Raw genomic sequence first — 18087 nt, 5'->3', positions numbered from 1 at the left:
TATCCCTCTTTTGGAAGCTTCCAGAAGAAGCTCTCATTCCTGCTCACTGATTGGCCAAGTAGGTCTTCCCTCAGCTGTGATGTAATTACTCATTTGCATGTACCTCCCTCCCAGCATAACTCTTTATTGCCTGAGAGAAGTCTTCAAATGACTGGAGGCCCAGTCAGTACAGAAACCTGTGAGGACAATGAGGCCAAGTGCATGTTGATTGTGCAGTTTAAATGCTGGAGGAAAAAGGACATTCTTGGAAAAGAAACAGCAATACTCCATGGCTGTTTTCTCTGAAGGCTTTTTAGAATGCATCCATAGTAAGTAGCATCACTGCAACAGATGAATTTCCCAAATAACCAATCAATGTCCCCTACCACATACATCAAAGCTGGGGAATGTGCAGACCTACAGGTGTTGTTGGACTGTAACTCCTAGCAATCTTTAACACTGGCTATGATGGCTGAGGCTGATGGGTGTTGCAGTCCAACAACATCTGAAGGAATTCATTTTGCCTACCCCAGCCATAGATTGATCGAGCTCCATTTTCCTGTTAAACCCACAGCAGGTCTGCAAGAAATTGAACAAGGAAGCAAAAAAAACATGGCCACTTTCATGATTTTATTTTACTGTCAGAAAAGGGGAAGCTGATGATTCCAAATTGGTTAATCCAGATCTAAGATTTACAGACAAAAAAATGCATTAAATCAATTTAACAAAAAAATCTCTACAGGGAAGGAGTTGGGATGAGGAGTTGGAGCAGAGACAAAGCTACAAAAGAGAACCACACACACTTGGTCCCAGATCTAGAACAACTTTGGGACTCTCAGTAGCCCACTGAGTAGGGCTGTTGAGCAGGAACTTGGCCCCAGCTGGCTGGCAAGCAGAGAAGATCAGGGCTCTGCAGGCCTCTGGTTTCTAATTGCCAGGCCAGTGGGGTCCTGTTGGGGTGGCCGGGCTATTCGGGCATCATGAAGGAAAAGACTCTAATCAAGGCAATAATAAATACTGACAAGCCAGGCACATGATATCAAAGGCAGAACAGATACATAAGGCATTCTCTGCTCTCTTGAGTATTTGTCCATAGCAAGCGCTTTGTTCAGATCAGATGAGGAGCAGCTGAGCTAGGCCAACCCATCTGAATCCCAGAGGCTGTCCTGGGGGTTTCAGTGCTTTGCAGCCAGTTTCTGTGTGATTGAACTAACATGGAGATGACAGTGGCATTAGGAACTTCGATGCTCACTGATAGGCCCCTCTCTCCTTAGCTGGAAGCAAAGGCTTCTCTGGCCAAAAGGAGCCTGTAACGATAGCAGCCTGAGCCCCGCTTAAGCCCTTGGGGAGACACTAGCCTCAGCAGCATAATCGTCCAGCCAGATTTGAATCAGGAGGAGGGAGGGGTGTGTGTGGATGGGACAGGTGCACATATTAAAAAAGTGTAACAAGGTAGGGATAGGGGGCCCTCCCTGGAGGATGCATGTTACACACATTAAGGCATCATGGTTACAGGAAACCATCACAAATGAAAAACCAGCCCATGTCCCTGAAAGGAAACAGGCGCGCAATGAACGTGATTGAGCCTGGAAACAAATTGGGGGAACTGGCCCTTCCCAGGTCTGCATGGAATTAGGATTCCTCTGCACCTCCCCTCTTGCACCCAGAGGCAGAAATGCTTCCCAGGTCCTTGGCCCTGGAAGCAGGAAATGTTGCTTCCCTCTCACTACCCCGCCTGAGATGAATTCAGAAGGGCCAGAACAGAGGACTTCATACTCAAGGCCAGAGGAAGGACAAAGGACCGTTCTGCCTGTGGGCCTGGGAAAAGATGGCACAGGTTTGGTCAATTTCTTTCAGTGATTCTTAGGAGAAAACACAGGTGGGGCCTTGAGCACGAACGATCTTCCTGGTGAGCTTAAAAAGGAGAAGGAGAAGAGGGATGCCCAATGCCAGCACTTTGGTACAGGGTGGGGTTTCTACTGTAGCCACTGTCTGAGCAACTCTTGGGGATTTGGCTAGGAATGGCTAATCCTTCCATTCCTTCTTGATGTTCAGATTCCACTCCCAGGAAAGATGGTCTGTCTTATCATCGTCTGTGAATTTGGATCGGATATTGTAACTGCCTCGAGCTAGCATACCCTTGGGGGCTTCCTCCATGGGGGTTAGGAACTCATATTCCTCGGCACGGGGCCCATAGCTGCCAACCATGTAGTCAGTCTTGTCAACTAAAAGAAGAAAAGCAGAAAGAGAGGTAAGACATGAATCTTCCAGGAACAAGAGCAGTTGAAATGTGTCAACAGTTTCCAAAGAACAGCAGCAAGCCTCAAGGGATAGCTAGCCAAACTTGCTGCTTCACCTCTTTTATGGCTAGCACTCAAGGACGAGGGCACATTTTCTGAATTAGGTTAGAGCAAAATTCCACTTTTACTGAAGAGATCACATTTCACCCTGAGTGGACTCAGCTTCTCTGAAAAAAGGACTCGGCTACTGCCAAGGCTCCTCCCACCCCTGCCACTCTCCCAAAAAACAGAGGAGATGAAAAGAATGGGATTCATAGATCTCTCATACTTAGCACTTACTTTTTACTCCTTTCCTGAACGTATGCTGGATGTACTTCAGCCCTGAAACAATCTCCTTATTCACCTAAACAGAAAGAGGAAGACATCAGCTGACACACACTTCCCTGATAGGCTGCCTCCCTGAGCCCAGAGTTAGAGACTGAGTAATCCAAAGGCCGATCCCTTTGGTAGCTGCTACCAGGCCCCTCACAAGACCTTACCCGAAAGGAGATTTTTATCCGGTACTCCACAGCTTCCTTCAATATAAATGCCTGCTTCTTGAAAGCCTCCAGGTCACCTAGATAGCAAGGAGAGAGGAATCAGAGACAAACATCCCTCAGAGGGCACAAATGTAAGTATTAAGCAAAGGACAGTGAATTCACTTTCATTTGTAATATTGACCATAAAGTGTCTTCCTGAAGAGGTCTTCCCTGGCTATATCAGAACCATCATTCCGCTGCTAATATCTGCTTTCTGTGCTCGAGAGAATAGCAGTTGGTCAGCCTCAAGAAAGAAAAAAGGATATCTAGAACTTTTCCACTCTGGTTTCAGGTCAATTTTGGAACCAAATCAGCCTTGGTAGTCCTGATGGATGACCTGGGACAAAACCGCGTTACAAAACTCTGGTTTCACTTTATTTGCTTGGGTTCCATCCTATGCGATCATTGGAGCTGCAGTTTGGGGGGGGGGGGCTTTCAAATTCTCAGCCAGGGGGCTCCTATGATGCTTGTCACCAAACTCCAAACCCCACGATTCCACAGGAGACAGGTAGGACAGTTGATGTGAAATCAGGGTGCTTTAATTGTTTAGTGTGAAAGGGCTGCAGGAACACAACACCATTACTCCTGCTGATCTCTCAAGGTTTTTTGAAATATTCATCAATGATAACCTTCTGGATGAACACTGTGAGATGGGAACCATGAACAACGGAGTTATGACAGTTCTACTCCCACCTTCAAGATCTTTTTCAGAAGGTGGCATGGCAGGATTTTTGTTCAGTCTTGTGATTGTTAAATTCTGGGGTATAGCAACATTCCATTCTTTATAAAGAAGTCTGTATGATTACACTTTGGACACCCTTGATCTATATGAAACTGCTAGGTGGTTTGGAATAAGTGCCATCAATCTGCTGGCTATGCCCATCTGAATCTGGCAGATAGTAGACCAATGTCGTAGTTGTAAAGAGTTGAATGAGGGCCAACAAACTGAGGATAAACCCAAGAAGGTAGAGACTCCACAGATTGTTAATTCCTAGGTCTAAGATCTGGCTAACCAATCCATCCAGGATGGAACTATATTTCCTTTGAAGATCAAGTACACAGCTCGGGAAGACTTCTAGGTTCAGCTCAAGAAGAGCTTTTGCCCATCTTCACTTGACAGACAAGCTACTACATTCCTACAAAGGGATAACCTGGCTGTAGCAGCTCATGCACTAGTAACTCCGCATGCAAATTACAGCAATACACTATTATTTGTGGGGCTGCCCTTAAAGATGACACAAAGTTTCAGCTAGTACAGAATGCAGCAGTAAGACTGCTTTTGGAAAGGTAACACAGAAACCATTAACACTGATTTTAAAAGGAACTGCAAAGGTTAATCATGTGGTTCTAGTCTGAGTTCAAGGTGGAAGAGAGGATGCTGAAAGCCTGCACAGACAGAAATCTTGGTATTAGAGATCTGCTAAGGAGATCCTCCTTTGGAGTCCACACTTTTGATCAGTACATTATAGCAAGAACCTTCTCAGTTGTAGCACCCTGGTTATGGAACATCTTTCCTTGGACTCCCTGGCAATAGCTGAGAGAGTGAATCGTGTTATCTGTTTCACTATCAAAAGCTGGGGAGGGGGAGAGGAGTAAATCTAGCAGCACCTTTAAAACTAAAGAGTTTTGCTTGAGCTTTCATAGATTTCAATTCTCCACCGCTGAAGAAATGGATTGAAATCCATGAAGGATGCTAAAATAAATCACTCATAAAAATGCTGCTAGATTCCTCCCCCCCCCCATCACCCCTTTTTATATTGGCAGGTGCTGACACTGACCTCACTTTGGCACCAAAACTATACATATTGCCAAAACATTTAGGTCCTAAGTGATTGTTTAGCTTGGATCTGTCACTGCTGATCTCATACTAATCATTGGTTTTTGATTTCATATTAAGCTATTTTTATAAATTGTGTCCTGCACTAAGATCCACTGAAACAAGCCTCCATAGAGGTAGAACCATGAGCTCTAGCTGGACCACTACAACTACTAAAAGTGTCCTTATATTGCTCTTTCTAGCCAATGAGAATCAAAATGGCACCACAGTAGACTGGCATTTTCCCAATATTCTTACCTACTTATCCAGTCCAGACACCACAAAAAGATGCATGTACTAAATTGTTCTGAAGGTTTTTCTCCTGGCATTCCAATTCTAAGTAAAATAGCTGGGTTTGCATTGACCTAGTTTAGAATAGTTGTTTTCTAGTCAGAAACAGGTCAAGGATCTTTCTGATAGCATACTTATTTTAATTAATATACCTTAGTGAACTACACACTCTCTCAATGAAAGATTGGTAGATGTTTCTCAGCATCAACCATGCCGATGACGACCTCCTCTATGAAGTTACCAAAGCCTTGTTTTTTCTAGGTGACTACCTGTCCCATTGACAAGTGTTAAAATGAATTGTGGCTATTTTAATCACATGACACTGAAATTATGCACTCATTCATGCAATCAGTCTATTCTGAAACCTTTAAAATGTCTTCAAAACAAGGCTGCTTCCACCTGAGACAAGCTCATCTGTAAATCAAGTCCCAGTAGCATCCTTGCAGGAACATCATTTAAGAAGTTCTCAGATCTATAAACGACCCCTCCACTGTCAAAACTGGGTGCAAAGCAAACACTGTTGGATAAATCCCTCCACAATTTAATAGAGGAAAGTGGCCCTGTCCTCTGTACAGATATATGAATCATAAAATCACAGCGTTGGAAGAGACTACAAGGGCCATCCAGTCCAACCCCCTGCCATGCATGAACTCTCAATCAAAGCATCCCTGACAGGTGGCCATCCAACCTCTGTTTAAAGACCTCCAAAGAATGAGACTCCACTACCCTCCGAGGGAGTGTGTTCCACTGTCGAACAAATATACTGAGGCTGAAAGCTCCTCTGCTGAGCTAGTGCTACCAATGCCTATAGGAGAGGTCAAATGTTCTGATCTAACCCCTTACCTGTCAGGTCCAATTCCAAGGGGCCAGGAGCAGTGCTGCAAACCAAAGTCAGCTTTGTTACCACCACGTTCGGAGTGGTGGGATCTGTAAAAAAAGGAGGCATAAATATTACAATGGGATCATGTAGTCTTCCAAACATGGTTGGACTACAACTCCCAGGATTCCAGAACGTGCAATCCATCAACACTTGGAGACCCCAGTTGTAGACACTAGAACAATCATTGTCACTTCACTGGAGCAAGAATGGGGCTTAGAGTAAATAGGCAAGCTTGAGCCACTACTACACCAAGACAAACTATTTTCCATGGATATATACTTGCCTCTTTTAAGGTCAGTGTCAGACATTAAGTGATTGCAAGCATGGAGAGATCCCAAAACTGAACCTCAGTCCTATCATCCCTGATTATGTTTTTTACTGCGGCCATTTCAGGCTCTTTCACAAATGGCAAGTCTGCAAAAAATGAAGCCTAATCCAAGACTGCCTTTTCATTAGTTCTGGTTAAAATTAGTTTTATTTTTAAAGCTTATTCTAAATCTAAGATATGTTTGTTGAGAGGCAGCACAAATGCTGTGCCATTTTACTAACAGACACTCCTCTAAGCCAATCCATTTTAAGACAGAGCAGTTCATAAGCCTTTTCTTGATCTGTGCTGTCTACATTCCACCTACACATTCAGCTGGAAGAAGACTGAACACCTGCCTTCAGATAGGTAATCACTGTGCAATTTGTGAGGGTGGGGCAGATTTCAGCAGCTACATCTTCCCTTCCTCTTATATACACAGCGCCCTCCAGGAACTCACCAGCAGCAATAGAGACATTTCCCAGCAGGGCCTCTTTGTACTTTCGTAGGCTCTCATCATCCTTATCCAGTTCCTGGATCTCCTGGATGCTCTTTTGGGCAGGGGGCTTATAGTTGACCGAGTGCTCATCCTCCTCGTTCTCAGCTGCAATCTGGGCCAGCTGTTCAGGAGTGGGTTCTTGCTCAGCCATTTCTGAAACTGCGACTGATGTCTGGTGGAAAGGAGGGCACACACAAAGACATCTTTGTTATGCATATCAGTGTCAAGTTATTAACACAGATAGTAATTAATTATAACAATAACAAGGTAATAATGCATTAAAGTCATGAGCTAGCATCTTTGTAAGCAATTCTGCTAGCAATAGAGAACCTGCACAATGTAGTGGTTTGAGCACTGGACTATGGGGACCAGGATTTGAATCCTCGCTCAGCCATGTAAACCTACTGGGAGACCTTGGACAAGTCACACTCGCTCAGCCACAAATGAAGGTAAAGGCAAACCTCCTTTGAACAAATCTTACCAAGAAGACACCATGATAGGGTTGTTGTATGTCAGAAACTATTTGAGAGCAAACATCAACACTGCTAAGCAACAGTCATAGCTTCTCTCTGCAGGGAAAGAAATATAGTCTCAAAGATTAAGAAAGCTACCCAGCTTCTTCCAGAGCAGCAAGGATTTATTTGTAGAAATCAGTGACTTCCTGGCTGAACCCCATCCAACATCAAAAGCAGCAACCAGGGTGGGATGTAGGCATCTGCACTTTGTCCCCATTCCACACACACATACACACCCTGGCTGCTAGAGCAAGGGTTTATTTGCAGGATCTCTCTGTTCTGCTCCTCCCCCATTTAGAGCAGGAATCAGATCAACTTAGCCATAAGCCTGCTGCTTGCCCTCTGCATGCTTGGTCATCCTGCAACCTGGGCATCATGTAAGCCTATATATCCCCACAACTTAGAGTGGCCAATGGTTTTTAGCTGATGTTGGTCTGGGGATGGGGTTTAGGGGAAAGGGTGACTTGAGAAGCTGACTGAAAAGTCTCAAGACTACACAACTGGCCAGTGAAAGAGAAGATCCAGTGAGGTAAAATGTCTAAGCCTTTCACAGCCAGTTAATAGGAAGCTGTTAGGTAGGATGGGAAAAGCAACCATGGGCAATGAAACTTGCTTGCATTCCAAATCTTGCTAGAGTAGAGATACTCCCAAATCTTCCACATGTTACAAAAAAGGCCCTTGAAAGTAGCAATTCATCCCAGGAACTCTCTGCGAAGGTCAGATATAATTTGAATTGGTGTCCTCAGGTGACATTTCAAAGGCTCTGGCATTCTTGCTCTTGTCAATTAGTGAGTTCAAGGTTCTGATGTTTAACAACTATACTGCTCCAGGGAGGGTGGCAGTTGTTGCTCTCTCCCCTGTGCTGCTGTCAACTTCCTCTCCTGTTCTGTCCTCTTGTGCCTCTTCCCCACAGATTCAAGTTGCATAAACATGCAGGGGTCAAAACCAAGACAAGACCGTCACTGGGAGACGCTGGCAGATACTAAAGGGACCCCCCCCAGAAGAAGCAGACCTGGAAGGTTCCATGCACTCATTGCCTAAGCCACTCAGTTTTCAATAATATACTGCTTCCAAAGTACACACTCATTTGCATAGCAAGAGCAGGAGTGAGATCAGGGAGGGAGGAGCCCTGACTGACAATACTTTGAAACAAAGCCAGATCCATTGCCTCAAAACATTACAAATCAGAAAGGAGCTTTGGGATGCTGCAGTAATCCCATTAAACACATTTGACTTTAGTGCTTTAGGAAAGCCTTAGTGGCTAACAAGACAGAAACTCTCCACTTCACATGACCAGCTTTCAACAGAGGCCTCCTTTTACACAGGAATACTGGTAACTTGTATATGGATAGTTTGTACTGATTCTGACCAATTTGCCTAGTTATTGTCTAAAGGAGCTTTTCAAATTATATGGTGTGGGGGACTTGCAATTATTCCCCCCTTCCAATGTGTTAGGGACCAACACCAGGGACCAGCACCACATCTGTACCCACTGACTACAACTGTTTCTTTCTTGGAAACATACTAGGGACTGGCAGCCAATGACTCATGGACCAGCACATGTCCAGATACCACGACTTTGAACAGAACTGGTCTACACCACCATTTCCTAAACTGCAGGCTTCCAGCTGTGTTGATGTACAACTACTGCCTTCCTCACACAGCATTACTATTGCGACCACCAAGAGCCATACGTGCTGAGAATGTTGGGAGCTGCAATCCAGCGTATCTGAAAGATGCTAGACCATGGCACATTTATGGACTGACAGGGACTCTCCAGGGTGTGAAACAGGGACATTTTGCAAGCAAAGCACACCTTTGTTAACTGAGTCTGACACTTAATGTCACACCCCTTGCCCTGTACGTACTTTTGAATCTAACACAGCCTTTGGCTATGCTCTTAGGACTAAAGATCTGATGGCTTGAGAATCTGCTAATTCTAGAAGCAGCAGAAAACTAGGCACATTATCACAGAGCAAAGTTTATCCTGAGTAGTCCTGACACAGAGGAACTTACTATTCAATGATCACAAAGTACTGGTTAGGTTTTCTATTAACTAATTCCACCAGAACACAAGTAGTGCCACATTTTATTGAAAGGAAGAACCACACAAGCATGGTCAAGTGTATAAGACTTTACACACTGTCAAATGAGCAACATGGAACAAGTATGTGGTCTCCCCTTGCAAAACATGCATGCCTCTTAAAATGGGAAGGCATGCTGAGATGGGAAGGAAAATGGGAACCTACCAAAAGGTAGACAGCCACTCCACACTTCCTTCTTCATTAGAAATGCTAAACTTCTCCTGAAACTTTGTGAATGTTGCACTCCTACAAGCTGTTTAACAGATGAATGCTTCTGAGTCCTCATCCCCACCCCAAATTTAAGCCTCTTTGTGAGAGGCTGATGACATTCCTAACTTTCCTTGCCACATTTATACTTTAAAAAGCTCACACTGATAGCCTCTCCCCCCACCTCAACTTACAGACCTTTCTATGTGTACTTTGGCCTCTTCTTGTGAACAGCTCAGACACAGATGATGCACCCTGTTGTTAATAGAGGGATTATTTTAATATTTTTATTGTTGCAATTTGCTGCTACAATTTGTGTGAGCTAAACAACACTGTGGGTTATGCTTAGACCGCTCACCTTTCACCATTTTGTGGAGGGGAGACAAAAACAGGTATTTCTGAGAAACAACAGTGAACACTAAAGAGCAGCTTCCTTTACTGTGGGTAGGATCACTTGAACACATGTGATAAGGATTCAGTAGCCAGAAATCTTCCTAAACCACAATACCTAGTGAATAAGCAGATATGTTTCACTTCAGAAATCTTCCTAGAGCCAGGTCTGAAGAATGGCAGACTCCTGTTTGACCTGAAGATCCATAATCAGCACTAATCCATTATCTGGCAGCAAACTGCTCCTGGTCCTTCTTTTAACAAAGTACAAAAAGCATTTCATAAAGAAATCCAAAAATGAAGAAATCCACAGGTACAAACTGTGTGCTAAAGATGTCAAAGGAAGGGAGATTCCACTGAGCCTTAAAATTATGGGGGATAATACTAAATTGCCTCTCTTTGAATATTTTCTGGTGTGTAAGGTGGCACTCCAACTTCCAGCAAGAAACTGCATTCTCTTCAGCCTCAGCAGTAGGGCCTCTTTAAGCCAGAAGAGCTGGCTGTTGTGACTGGAAGCATAAAGTGATGCAGCCCAGCCCTACCCACTGGAAAGCAGCACTCCCCTCCCCTCCCAATCAGGAAGCTGGCTCGCTCCCCAAGGGTGTGTCTAGATGCCTTGAACATAACTGAGGAGCTGCTACCACTGGCACAGCTCAGCTGCTTTTCTACATGCATGAATTTGGCTGAGCAGCCACCTACAGATGTCTGCCTATACCTCATTTCCCACCACTTCAAGGCAGCCAAGAACCATGCCATAGTGACCATCAGGAGAAGCAGGTTTTACACTACCAATACAGTACTTGCAATTCCGAATTGCACACCTAGGTTTCCTGTAAGCCTTCCTACCCACCCACCAAATACCAACTGGTGGGACCCACAGGTGTTGCCTGGTCACAACTTCATGCAGACACTCCCCCCATCTTTGTATGTGTGCCCTCTCTTTCACCCCCCCCATTTCAATTCTCAGCTTGGAATATATGTATGCTTCACATTTTATTCCAGAGTATGAAACCCACTGCCTTTGAGGAACTCTCAGAAAAAGAAGCCATGTGCACAAAACCAATAGCAGCAACTGTGAGATACTGAGATTGTATGTGCATGTGTAAGTGCCTTCAAGTCACCTATTGACTTATGATGACCCCATGAATTTCATAGGGTTTTCTTAGATAAGGAATATGCAGAGATAGTTTTGCAAGTTCCTTCTTCCTCTGAAATATAGCCTAGAGCACCTGATACAGTAGTTATTGGCAGTCTCCCATTCAAGTACTAAGCAGAACTTAGCTTCCCTACCTTTAGGGTATGTATGCTGTTGTGTGTCTTCAAATAGTTGAAGACTTATGGCGACCCTATCAAGGGGTTTTCTGGGGCTGACTCAATCAAGGTCACCCAGGGACTTTTTCACCCAGGGACCTATGTGCTTCCATCCCAAAAATGGTTAAAGTGTTGGCATCCTGGAAAAGCAAGCCCATTTGCTAATGGTTATCACACAGAGCACAAGGGGTTAAAAGCACATTATAGTGGGTCCAATGCGAATTTGGATATCAAATGGATGAGGATAAATGCCCGTTGCTAGCTTGGGAAATACCTTTCTTGTGCATGCTCCAAACTGTCATTTCCACAATTGCCCTCCCTCCCCCATACTCCAGAGAGGGAAGGGTGACTGTCTTGGAGGGCAGGGAGTCATTTTGAGTGCCTGTTTTAGACAGTGTGGGTGGGCTACTGGGGTGTTAGCCTTGTCGGCTGCACACACACACACACCAGCTTCTGATCTATTAGCAGCGCGGGTGGATAGCCAAGAATTGTTGTCTGTCCCTGCCTCCATCCTACATAGGCTTCCCTGTAGTGCGAAGGCAAGCCCGATCCAGGCCTTACCTTTTTATCGACTGCACGCCTTTTCTTGGCCTTGTTGGAAAAAGCAAGGAAGGAAGGCAGCAAGCAAACAAATCAGAAAGCAAGGAAGGAAGCTTAGCTAGCAGGCAAGGAAGCCAGCAAGGTACCCCCCTTCCCACCCGGTCATGCCTCCATCCTACAAAAGATCATGGGAATTGTAGTTTGCATGTAACGAAAGGAATCCATGCCCGATCTATCATGCCAAGATAAATCCGACTTGACGGCAAATTTGCAGTGCAAAAGGATTTACAAATTCGCCATTTTACCGGATTTAGCTATTCCTAGATGATTCGTGATTGCATGTGGATCAGCTTTGGATTGGTTGTGGCGTTTGATATTCTCTTGCGAAATTACATTAAAAAGCAGGGATTACCTTTGATTAACCCTCAGTTAACCTTCCAATTTTCATCATGTGATAAAGTCCCCACCTTCCACGGCCAAGCAGGGAATCAAATTCTAGTCTCCAGAGTCACAGTTCAACATTCAAACCACTACACCACACTGTCTCTTTTTAGGCTGAACACACTACATATCAGATTCTAGATTGCAGCTCTTAGAATTGTCTTGTATGATATGTTGTTGTTGTTCTAGTTGTATGATTAGCCATTTATAAAATGCAGCTAAACCTCAGAAGCATTGCCACAAAATATAAGGATCTGTGTCTCTCACCCCCCTCAGGCCGAGAGGCTAATCCTCTAAGTCTGCTGCTGGTGCTGTTAGCAACCTGGAAAGCCCTTTCAAGTGCCTTCCTAGGAAAGCTAGTTACCACAGGCTATCCCCACAGCACCTGAGGGAATACTCAGTTCTAGAAAGCAGATGTACAGCTGCTTTCCTCCAGCAGCACATGCAAATTCACTGAAGTAGTAGTGGACAAAAAGCTCCAGTCAGGCTGTGCAGCTATAATTCAGCTGAGAAAAGGTGGAGCACATTCTTGTGGCCCACACCAGATTCCCTTCATACACTGATTCACAAAATCCCTGCCCACATTAACACAATGGCTTCAAACCAGACAGGAAGGATATGTTCTTGCAAAATACTTGCACCAGCCTAAGCCTCTTCCTTGGAGGAAGAGAGCAGTTTACTAAGGGTCACTAGCATAAGAGCTGCCTAGAGGAAACAAAGGCCCTTTATCCGCCATTTTCAGGTGGCAGGCAAAACATTAGCAGTGTCACTGTAAATCACACTCTCAGACACTCTGCTTCCCAAACCTGAAACTGCTTAAAAGAGCCAGTTAAAACACTGCACCTCCTCAAGGATACAGATAGTGGGCCCTAACCATCTTAGGCACCAAAAAGTGCACCCCTGGCTAGGGAGAAAAAACTGAGCAGCAAAGAGTACACCTTTGGTGAAGGAATTGTGTGTTTCTAAGTTTTTAGCATCCAAAGAGGTTAATGTGCTTATGCAATGAAAGAGGCTCTAGTATATTTCAAAGGGGGAAACACTGTTACCACCTGCAGGTTTGTGACTCCTTAAAGACTAAAAGATTTGTAGCACACATTTACATGGATTAGCATCCAAACACATAAAAATGTATCCTCATTTTATAAATGCACATAAATGGTGGAATACAGAAGAAAAAGTGTAAACAATAAAGCAATCAGGTTATTGATTATTCTAGTACAAGAAAATCCTTGTCACAGTGAGTCTTAGGCCCTAAGGCAAGCTCTCTCAACCAGGATCCAGTAGGTGTTTTAGACTATAACCTCTATCTTCCCCAATCTTCATCGACCCCAGTTGAGATGGGTAGAAAGTGTTATCCAAAACAATTGGAGTGATCTAGGGCTAGGATGTCAACTTTAATGTTCCATAAGAATGTGTTTTTATTTCAATATATTGCTAGATGCAATTCACATAAGCCCTAAACCATGTGTACACAGTTAGAACTCAAGCAAAAATGCTTAGCTATGTGCAATGACAGATCAGCAAGAATTTATATTGCCTCTTTGGAAAAGATCTGCCCTGTATTCAACCCTACTTTCAAGACTAGATCATTATAGGACCAAACTATGAAGCAGGACTTATAAGCTTAACTTTACATTTTCAGTCTTCCACTGAAATTTGTGTAAAGCTTCAGTAGTAAACTTGCGGCATGTATAAGACACAGAATTTGGCATCTTGAAAACTCTTGTTCTTCCATTAAAACAACAACAAGCTATTCTAGTTGTAAAAAAAGTCATGGAAACATGGGCCTGTTCCACACGGGCGTAATAGGGTTAGAAAGGGGCGTCCCTTCCGGACACCCCAAACCGTAGTACAGATCGAGTCCATACAAAATGGCAGCGCCCGTTCCACACGGGGGCCACCACTACGACGTCACGAACGCGCCGCCTCCAAATGAGGCAGTGCAGACGTGACGTCTTTGCGCCGTGCGAGGGCGCATAGAGCACCCTTTCCGCGGCGACAGAAGGAACTCCGAAACAGAGCTCCTTCCGCAATTTGCGTCGCTAGCGCAGCCTTTAGACAGCTGCGCCAGCGACGCCAGGGCGAAAGGGGCAGAGTGGCCCCTTTCTCCTCCTCCCCACCGCCAACAGGTGTCCTTGGAGCTTGAAGCCCCAAGGACACCCTTTCCAGGCCGCAGGGAAGCGACATTTTGCCGCTTCCCCGCGGCCTGTAAAGTGGCGGATCGGGGCCCCAGAAGCTGCGGTTCTAGCAGCTGAGGCCCCGATCCAGCGGGGAAAGGAGCGCCTACAAGCCACCCCAAAGGGGCAGTCTGTAATGCACCATGTAGTCAGAATTTGGTAGAAATTAAGACATACAAGGGCCTAAAAGCAATGTTTTAATTCTCACGGCTGGGAATTCACTGTTTACATACATGATCTAATTGCCCTTTTCTTGAAGTAGTCCAAGCTTTCCATCCTGAAAGAAAAGTATGCTACGAATTGTGGAAAATACTCCTGGAACATTTGCTTGGCACAAAAGTTGTTTTTAAACAAACAAAAAACCCTAATGTATTCAAATTTATGAAATAATCTTGGATGTAGCTTCCAAATCAGTGCAATGGCTGAACAACCACAACTTCCTTGTCTTCAAGTACTGTACTGGAACTTGGAGACTCAGTGTTTCCTATATGAGACAATCATTTGTTGTCAGTATAGCTTGCCAGTAGAAACTGAACAACAGATTCCTATTGTTGAACCCCTGCTTGGTATCACATTGCTTTATCTAGGTTCGTTTTATGAGCACACTAAGAATTACAAGATCATTAACAGATCACCACCATACAAGGCTCCAGTGCAAGAATGAGCACAGATATACATGACTGCTCAGTACACAACCAGGTAATGCAACCTGGATTTACCTTGCACTCATGAATGCAGCCATTCAGAATTAACCAATTTTTCTATGTAAACTACACCAATTGGTAGAAAGATACCCCAATACTATCTTGATGAATTGGAGGTTGAAGATGAAAAAAGCATTAAATGAATGTTTAAAACTGTCCTGGTAAAAGGGAGGGGGAGGAAGAAGGGTCAGGAATAACTGGATTAACTAGTGCTGTAGCTTCAGGACTGCTCAGAATGCTCTCAGTACCAATATAGAACTGACAAATTCTCCAGGAACAAGAGCACCTCTATGCCTAAATATAGCCAGAGAAGCAGCTCAGCATGTGTGTGCACTGCACACCTGAGGATGACAGGTGCTTTAACATTGACAAGGCAAATCCCTGTAGAGGTAAAATAACCTGAGCCACTTTTGAATCTGAAGATCCAGGTTGGAGGAACCTCAGGTACTGAGGACAAATGAACCACCTATGCCCTTTCCTCACAATACCATCAATGTGTGATTTCCCAACTTCTGTACTTTTGTTGTTGACCATTCTAAAAGACTGAACTACCACTGCTAACAATTAGTGTCAGTAAGAGCTTTAAGATAAAAACATGCTGCAAGCTATCATGTTTAATGTTATGCTGTTATATTTCATGGTCAGAAATAGTAATGAGTGATGTTTGGATATGGAGAAGTTAACTATAACCATTATTTGATTTTTTTTTAAATCCTTGTATTTGGAGGGTGGGAAGTCAACTGTGGAGTATATCACACGGAGCTTTTTGGAGATTTTCCAGCTCAGTTTCGAGGTGACTGCACTTCCAATGATGCACATTCACGTCGTAACGTGAATGTGTTATCAGACGCCATTCCTTTCTATGGGAGCTCCTTGCAAGGTGCTTCCACAGTGATTCCAAAGTGACCCCTCATTTTGGTAAAACCGAAAAAAGTGACTTCACGGAATTCACATTCAAGCTCACTTCAATTGCACTGCGAATTGGTCAGGTGGAGAAAACCACTCCGATGTCACCCCCCTTGGCCCCCTGTGTCCTGCTCCATCATTCCCCTCCTCCTCCTCCATGCCACCCTGCAACCCATCCCATCATTCCCATCATCCCCTGCCTTATCCTGCATCCCAATCCTGGCCCGAGCAACCCCCCGCGAGCTATCCCATCATCCTCTGCCTTCTCCTGCATCCTGATCCTGGCCCCAGGGACCCCCAGCGACCTATCCCATCATCCCCTGACTGCTCCTTCGCCCCATGAAGGATGACAGCTAAGGAGGGGTCAGGGAAGGAGGACAGAATCCAGAGCCCCACTGAGCATGTGCAAGGGTGCTGATTTGAATCATTCAACCTTCCAGTGTGGTAATACGATGTGCACTCACTCCGCTTTGCTTGTATCCGCATCACGTGACTTGCTTGGAATAGAACTGACTCTGCTTCCCCCTCAGTTCAGAAGGACAACAGAAAGGCAACCAGGTGTGGTAAAACATCACATTTTAACAATTTGCATTGCTAGACAGGAGTGACTCTGGATCTGGTGTGAAAAAACATCACACTTTGCATTACTAGAACAGGAATGACTGCGGATCTGAGCTGCAACCCCCCCCCCCCACGTGTGATAAGGTCCAGTGTCTCTTTTTGTACATTTGTTTTGTGAGTAGATTGGGTTGGGGTTTATATTTGTGTTAGTATTGTAGTGTAGTGTATTGTTTCTATTTCTAATGTGTTTAATGCATAAAACTATTATTTAAAAAACCATGCTGGTATTTGGGTCCCCTCCTTTTGACCCTCACCCACAAGAATATCTCTAAAACTTAATTTAGTCCTCCAGATGAAAGAGGTTCCCCATCTTTGCTGAAAATAAAAGGCAACTACCAATACTTCACCTTCTAATCTGTAAAAGGCTTGGTAATAATACAGAAAAAAGCTCACTTGTCCTCTACATGGATATTTCATTACATCCACAATAGTTGAAAATTGGCTTCACAGCGAGGGGTTCCTGGTATTTCCATGACACAGTAAATGTCTCATGCCAGATGCTGTAGACTATATTTCAGAAGAAGGAACTGGCAAACCACCTCCAACTATTCCTTACCTAAGAAAATGCTATGAAATTCAGGGGGTTGCTGTAAGTCAAGAGGCAACATGAAGGCACACACATACTCATTCACTGGGCTACAGCACAGCCAACTGCCAAAGAACTAGCCCCATCAACCTCTTACTTAACGACTGGCCAGATACTGGACCGATACTTAACATGTACCAATGACTCTGGATCAAGAACTAAATCACTCCCATTGTTACAGATGGAAAGAATGAGACTCTGTATATGAATTTACATTACAACATGACTTGTGAAATGTGGCACATGTCTCCCATCCTTCATGTACCTGCAAATTCATGTTATGAAATATTATCATACCACATCTCCCACCAGGGAAGCCAATTTTCTTATATAGATATTCTTTCCGAATAGAGGGGAAACAGAAGTTTGAAAAAGCATTTACAGTAGTCTGAAATGGCCAATATCAATTCCCAGTTAATACGAACTTGTAGCATCAGAGAAGTATTTTTACAACTGCACCACCTATTAGCATTATTTTCCATTTCTGCTACTGACAAGCACTTCCTTTCCATCCAAGAACCTTACAACATATTATCCTCTGCTAAAGGAAAGGAGGGGCACGTAAGTCTTTCAGGAAATCACAATCCTGACTTATCAGCCTGCTCCCCTAACATGGAGAACCTTTAGCCCTGTGGCAAAGATACAGGGCTTTTGCCACCAGGAAAATCTGCAACTGAGGTGAGTCAAGAAGAGAAGCTCTTCACACAAATGGTCCCTAAGGCTAAACCACTAATTCACTTTGACAGAAGGTTCTATCTGAATGAAATAGAGATCCCATTAGCCTCAGGGATAATGCATTATCCTCCAGTGAGAGAAAGGGATCACTAGGGAGTTTGGACTATCCCTCTTACATGCACAATTGAGCCAAGGGAAGCAAAAAACAGAAAACAAAAACCATAGTTCATTAATTGCCAGATCCTGTAATTCACACTGGTTTCTACCACATCTGCTAACACTTTTAGAAGAATGGAAAGAACTCTGTTGCAAGAACATTTCTGGCACTGTAGCTGGTGAACAA

General features: G+C 44.2%; 1 protein-coding gene across 2 annotated transcripts in view; it reads right to left on the bottom strand.

The window, feature by feature from the left end:
- Positions 1 to 588: 588 nt before the first annotated feature.
- Positions 589 to 18087, bottom strand: part of ARHGDIA (Rho GDP dissociation inhibitor alpha) — a 23560-nt gene continuing 6061 nt past the window's right edge. The window contains exons 2-7 of one of the 2 annotated variants that reach the window (XM_042452267.1): positions 7069 to 7156; positions 6549 to 6759; positions 5748 to 5831; positions 2759 to 2835; positions 2559 to 2622; positions 589 to 2204 (exon numbers count right to left, since the gene is read on the bottom strand). In XM_042452267.1, coding sequence (XP_042308201.1) covers positions 2005 to 2204; positions 2559 to 2622; positions 2759 to 2835; positions 5748 to 5831; positions 6549 to 6738 — 615 coding nt within the window. In that variant the 5' untranslated portion in view covers positions 6739 to 6759; positions 7069 to 7156 and the 3' untranslated portion in view covers positions 589 to 2004. The remainder of the gene's footprint in view (positions 2205 to 2558; positions 2623 to 2758; positions 2836 to 5747; positions 5832 to 6548; positions 6760 to 7068; positions 7157 to 18087) is intronic. The other variant, XM_042452266.1, reaches the window with a different exon arrangement.

This window comes from Sceloporus undulatus, chromosome 2 (assembly GCF_019175285.1).
Source record: "Sceloporus undulatus isolate JIND9_A2432 ecotype Alabama chromosome 2, SceUnd_v1.1, whole genome shotgun sequence".
In the NCBI taxonomy this organism is placed as follows: domain Eukaryota; kingdom Metazoa; phylum Chordata; class Lepidosauria; order Squamata; family Phrynosomatidae; genus Sceloporus; species Sceloporus undulatus.
This window is presented reverse-complemented; position numbering and strand designations above follow the sequence as displayed.